Source organism: Mesitornis unicolor, unplaced genomic scaffold (genome assembly GCF_000695765.1).
Source record: "Mesitornis unicolor isolate BGI_N332 unplaced genomic scaffold, ASM69576v1 scaffold12757, whole genome shotgun sequence".
NCBI lineage: Eukaryota > Metazoa > Chordata > Aves > Mesitornithiformes > Mesitornithidae > Mesitornis > Mesitornis unicolor.
The window spans coordinates 69,054-75,053 of record NW_010194402.1 but is presented as its reverse complement, the minus strand read 5'-3'; the positions used below and the strand labels follow the sequence as shown (position 1 = coordinate 75,053).

At 36.8% G+C, this 6,000-nt stretch overlaps 1 protein-coding gene across 1 annotated transcript in view; it reads left to right on the top strand.

Moving 5' to 3' along the window:
• Positions 1-362: 362 nt before the first annotated feature.
• Positions 363-6,000, top strand: part of STIM2 (stromal interaction molecule 2) — a 28,288-nt gene continuing 22,650 nt past the window's right edge. The window contains exon 1 of the mRNA XM_010187784.1: positions 363-489. Within this exon, the coding sequence (XP_010186086.1) occupies positions 427-489 (63 nt within the window). The 5' untranslated portion in view covers positions 363-426. The remainder of the gene's footprint in view (positions 490-6,000) is intronic.

Genomic DNA, 6,000 nt, shown 5'->3' with positions numbered 1-6,000 from the left:
GCCTGGTAGGTAGAAAACGAGGTGGAGATAGCAGTTACGGAGTGGGGAAAAAAAATACAAGAGTCAAACTATTCTAGCCTTCAGTTTCCTTCCTGGATAAAAAAGGTTTGTTTTTGCGTTTTGTTGTTGTTTGGTTGGTTGGTTGGTTTGGTTTTTTTTCTTCCCCACCCCTTCACTTTTTTGGTGAGAATTATTATTCTACAGCTAAATTTGACATCTGTGATCTGGTGGCTATGTGCAGTGAAGTACGTGGACACATATATAGAAATTTAAGTCCTTTCTCTTGCTTGGGAGCTTTATATTTTAGAATGACAGTAGATGATATTTCTCTTTTGTTTTGGTTTTCCCTTCACTTTAGATCCCTGCAGTTCACTCAGCCCACCTTGCTTTACTGAGGAGGACCGATTCAGCCTAGAAGCTCTCCGCATGATCCATAAGCAAATGGATGATGACAAAGATGGTGGTATTGAAGTAGATGAAAGTGATGAGGTAGGAGTAAAAAGCCTTCACTTGTGCATATGTCAGGTCTGTCTTTCCCCCCTCCCCTCTTTTATATAGTTGCTCTTTATATTCCAGCACTTGAGTAGTCGCTGGCTATTTTTCTTAATTCAGCCCTTCCCACAGCCAAATGTGGAAGAAAAATCTAATTTCTAGAACTGTCTGAAATGGAATATTATTGTCCGTTGTTATAGCCTAAAGGAAAGTTTTACACAACTATGTATAAACGTTATTAGTTTTTGTGATTAGTGTAAGAGGTAGGCAAATGATGTTGGTTTAGCCTGCAGTGAGGTAACTAAGACTTGATGTGATCTGCCGCTTGGTATTTTAGTTTCTTTGCTCTAAAGTTTTCTTGCTTAAGGCATTGCTGGGCTTTCCTGTTTAACTTACATCCGTTCCAGGCGCTTCATGGTACAAAACACTACCTGTTACATACAACAGTCTAGGAAGCTTTCTTACGTGTTTTTGCTTACATATTGCAGGTAAGTAGTAAGTACCTCTTGCTGTAGGTTAATGATAGATTTAGTTCTGTGAACCTAGGAAGGTTATTGAGACCTGCCTGAAGTTTTTTGTGCTTAAGTGCTTGAATGAGCTTGTTAGGCAGGCTGCTGGTGGTCCTGGCAAAGAACTTGCCTTTACACTTACCAACTCTACCGTCGGGATTCTCAGAATTACTTGGTAGGAATGGAAATATCCATGTAGTTTCACTGTTCTTGTTTCTGCTTTCTGCAAGTTGTCAGGTGCAGGCTTGAGAAAGGAAGGGGGTGGAAGATGTCCCTCATCTCCTGTCCTCTAAAAATAAGACTATTGCAGTGTAGTTTTGAAGCCCGTTCTCACTGGAGGTCAGAGGGAGAGGACTCTAGCCCTGATTTCTCTGCCCATTTCTTAACATCTATGGGAAGATCATTCTCCCTGAACGAGTTAAGTTGTGAATTATCATTGTCAAGTTTAATGGGTTACCACTTACTTTTCTGTGTGACTATGTACAACCAGCATCAGCAGTGATTAATGCTTGCTTGGTTGATAGGAGTTTTCTGAAGGAATATGGTACAATGGAGAGAATGATCCAGAATAAATAAAATAGTGTACTTTTTAACTTTGGAGGAAAATATCTGCTCTGTACCTTAGGGAGTGTCATGGTGAGGTAGTTCAGGCACTGGAAGTAGTCTAGCTCTGTTATAGCAGAGTGCTTAATTATTGTCATTAGTGTCTGGGATAGGCACAACCCAGTCTGCAAACTGAAACATTACTGATGGAGTGTGAGCTTTCTGAGAAGCTTCTCAGCATTGTGTGATTCTCTTGACTTGTGCTGCATTTCTTATATGTGAAAGTTAAGTAAGTTAAAAGAAAATACTGAAATATTTATACATTGGATACTTTTTATTAGTGTTCAAGAGATCTGCCCTGATTTCCAGTGGACCATCTTTGTATCTGACGTTAAGTCTCTTCCTAGTCCAGAGGAATGTTGAGATAAATCCAAGCAACAGAAACCACTATTAAAACCTGTTAAAATTATTCAAATTAGACCAATTCATGAATGATGCTGTTATAGTTGGTGTAATGAGAGATGAGTGATATTATATATTCAGAATACTCACTGTTCATAAAATAAGATGACTGAAATGTAGCCCTTTTTTCTGCTTCCTCATTTTCAATTATTGAAGAAATATTTAATTTAAAACCTTAAATTAGCATTTTTCTACATATAGTTTCCATGAAAGTCAGTGTTGAATATGTTTGCAGAGTCCTGCCTTCTAAGACGTTAAAATCAAACCTGAAATTAATGAGAATGCAATTTAATTGCAAGTTCAGCTAGTAATGTATATGTTCTTGTTGTAGTGCTCTTACTGGATCTTTACCATAATCCTAAAACATCTGACATTTTAACAACATAGTTATGTGGTTACCTGATGACAATGGGTCTGAACATATACTAAATATGTTCTAATATGCTACTTCGAAAGTAGATTTTTTTTTTTTTCTGTCACAGTGGGTAATGCTGCCTGTTTTGATTAAGAATGAGGACTGATTATTAACCACCTCCCTCTATTAAAAGTGAAGCTCACATGTGTCACGGAATCGCACCAAAATGGCTACACGCACACAGATAATGAACTCAAACAAGCTTTAATCTGCAATTGAAATGAAGCAGACAAAACTTCATTCACCAAAACAACATCCCACTGACATTCAACAAATACAGGTTCAGTATGCTGGTTGGGAATACTACCAGACACGGCTGAGTTAAGAATTCTTAAGTTTTAGGCCAAACGATCCAAAATGTGCACTCACTCACTCACCAAAAAGGGAGGGCTTTCAATCTCGAGAAGTTACCTTAAGTGGCGTCCCAACTCAAGGGAGAGTCCCCAGCTGCAGACCCGCTGCTCCGAGGAGGACCGACTCAAATGAGTCCTCCGGCGGGGCCCCATTTATACCCTGGTCGAATCTGATCTGTGGTCAATACACGGTCGTGTCATTCCCTATTGGCTGAGGACCCCAACTTTCCCGCCTTTGACCCCCACTGTGTGGACCAGACATGAGCTGTGAGGGGGAGGCAGTCCTGGCACCACCAGGGCCAGAAACTTTAGCACTGTCTTTTGTTGGGTCTTTCTCAGGTCTTTAGTAGGGTGGGTGCATCTGCCACAACATGAAATACAGAGGTTTTACCTAGCAGCAGGGTAATGGATTTCTTGTTTCAAGCTGTATGGTATTTGCTTGCAAGACTCCTGGAAGAGCAGTAGATTGAATACGTTGAATAGATATTCATCGGCTTTTTATTTGACAGGAAAAATGTGACAAAGTACAGTAACTTTCTGCTATTTTACCAGCACTAACAGTGTTACAGATTACAAGTGTACATTTACACCAAGGAAGGAAGTTCTTGTAAATAAGTTAGTTTGAGATGGAAAGATAACAAGAGCTAAAAATGTTGAACTATTTATTTTAACTATTTTATTATGCTAATCCAGTTGAGAACTCCCAATAGTGATTCCAGACATTTCATTTGCACACTGTGTATTTTTCTTAATGTTCTTCACACCCTGTTTTATGTTGTCGTTTCTTTTCCCTTTGTGAAATGAAGTAACACATAAAATCATTCTGTACAGAAAGAATTTCTCTAGGATATAAGAAAATTTGAATTTTTATAAGAAACTTTATTTCCTCAGAAATTTTCTAATTCTGGAAGCCTGTCGGATCTACCTTGTGTGGACTGGAAAAACACTTGTATTTGACTTTGATGAATTGATATGAGGAAACTTGATCTAAATTTTTAGCATGGCATTTATTAGTCATTGAAACACATGAGGAATTTGTTGAAGTCTTCTAAGGAAGACAGAGGGGCTCTCGTTTGAGCATGGACTAGTTAGATATTTTTTCCTTATTCTTTGGTCTGTTACCAAAGCTACACTAAGTGGTATAACTTAAGAGAGTTTTATAAAGATGAAAAAACATGAACTTTTAAATTCACTAAAATATACTTTTCTAATTTTATGTTACAAAATACTTGGAAAGAAGAGCTTTTGTTGTAGCTATGCATATGTGTGATTGTTGGGGTTTTTTGTTTGTTTGTTTTGCGGTTTTTTGGTGGTTTTTTTGGTGTGTGTGGTTTTTTTTCCATTCAGGATTCACGTAACTTTCTAATACTTGCCCTGAATTTTCAGTGTAGAATTATGTACTTCAAAACAAGAGGTGTTAACTTTAAAAAACCCAAATAGTTTGGGTAATAAATTTGTATTGTACTTTAGAGTATGCTTTACTGTGCAGTTACTAATTTCTGTAAAGTAGACTCTCAGAGTGTGAAAGCGAAAGAGCATGGTACAGGAGAGAAGAGAAATAAGGAAGGATGTGGAAAAAGACTATATTTACCCTTAGGGCAGGCTAATATGAATTTCTCCATCAAATCTAGCTCCTGCTATTGTTACTTTATTATTAATGTACAAAAGATTGCAATTGTTTGAACTGGTTTAAAGAGTAGGCTGTAAAAGGGTAAGTGAAAGGGAGAACTTATTACTGATGTTTTAGTCATGTTGTGGGAGGCTATCTGCCTCAGGAAGCATCTGTTGCACCACATGTACGTGACTCCTTTTAACGATGAAGAGGTGCAAGCAGTAAGACACTTATCGTATGTTCACTATTTACATAGGTTTTTCCTGTTTCCAAAGCACCTCTATATGTAGATCCTACATCAAGTCATTTTCTCAAGAAATCTCTGTGTAGAAATAGAATAAGTTGATGTTTTTTAAATATTAATATATTACTGTGCATCTAATGTTGCACAAAGCTAGTGGCATGAATTTACAGCTTTGTGTGGGATCTCTGGATAGATCACTTAATATCTTGATATTTTGTTTTGATTTTTTTTGGGTGCATTTGCATAATTACTTAATAAAAAAACCCAACCCAACAAAAACCCAACAGAAAACCACAAAAAAAAAGACAAAAAACACTGTGCAGAGAGGAAGAGACTGCAGTATTGAAAGCACAAAATGATTGGAGAATGAGTTTTACCAGTATGGTCAAAGAAGTTGGAACCTCAGGAGTGATATGCAGAAGTGCCTGACTTAAAATGTTGTCTGGAGGCAAGAATAAAAAAGAATCTAGTTTTGGTGGCCTAAAACAGGAGGGAGAATTGTCTTTTATACAGCAATTAAAGCAGAAAAAGTAGCTAGTGTAATCTGGCTGGGAATAGCAATAATAATACAGCGTTTGGGCTATAGTAAGCTTGACAGAAGCAAAGTATTTGACAGCCCAAGATCTTCCTTTAAAGTGACCATTTCTGAATGGATGTGTTCTGTGAAGATACTGTTTGACGGCTTGAGGTCATATTTTGATCCAAGATACCAGTAATCTAAGAGAGGTGAAACAACCATAATGTTTTGAGAGAGTATGCAGTGTTTTTTTGAGAGAGGATGAAGAGGTGGAGTCTTATAAAGGGAAAAAAAAAGGTCAAAGGAAGAATCCAGAAGTGAAAATGAAAACGGAGAAGCTGCAGAGGTCAAGTGTAAACAACTCAGTTAAAAATAAATAATTTATAGAACTGGGGTGAGTTCAGAAATGTATGCTTCAGTATACCCTCTCTTTACAGCTAATTTGTGATTAAGGGTTTTATAATAAAGGGGAACCAGTTCATGCTCTTATTACTTACTTTTATTATGTAATCAGTTTGCTAGTCATAATCTTGGTTGTTTATGCTTCTTGTCTTTTAGCAATTCAAATGGTACATGCATCTGTACATCACAATTTATTTTACAAGCTTGATAAATTAAAATATTGCACATTAGTATTACTATTTTAGGCGAATCTGGAGAAATAAAATTTAGCATGTAACTTTTAAACTAGAAATTATTTTCTGAATTACTGCTGAAATAAAGCTGACTCTTCAATTTATGTAAAGATGAGTTGGTGAAAGAAGTCTTTGGATATCTTTGCTCTTTAATTCCTTAAGAGATATAAAACATAAATGAAACATCATTTACTAGTTTGGACCAGAGACATATTTCA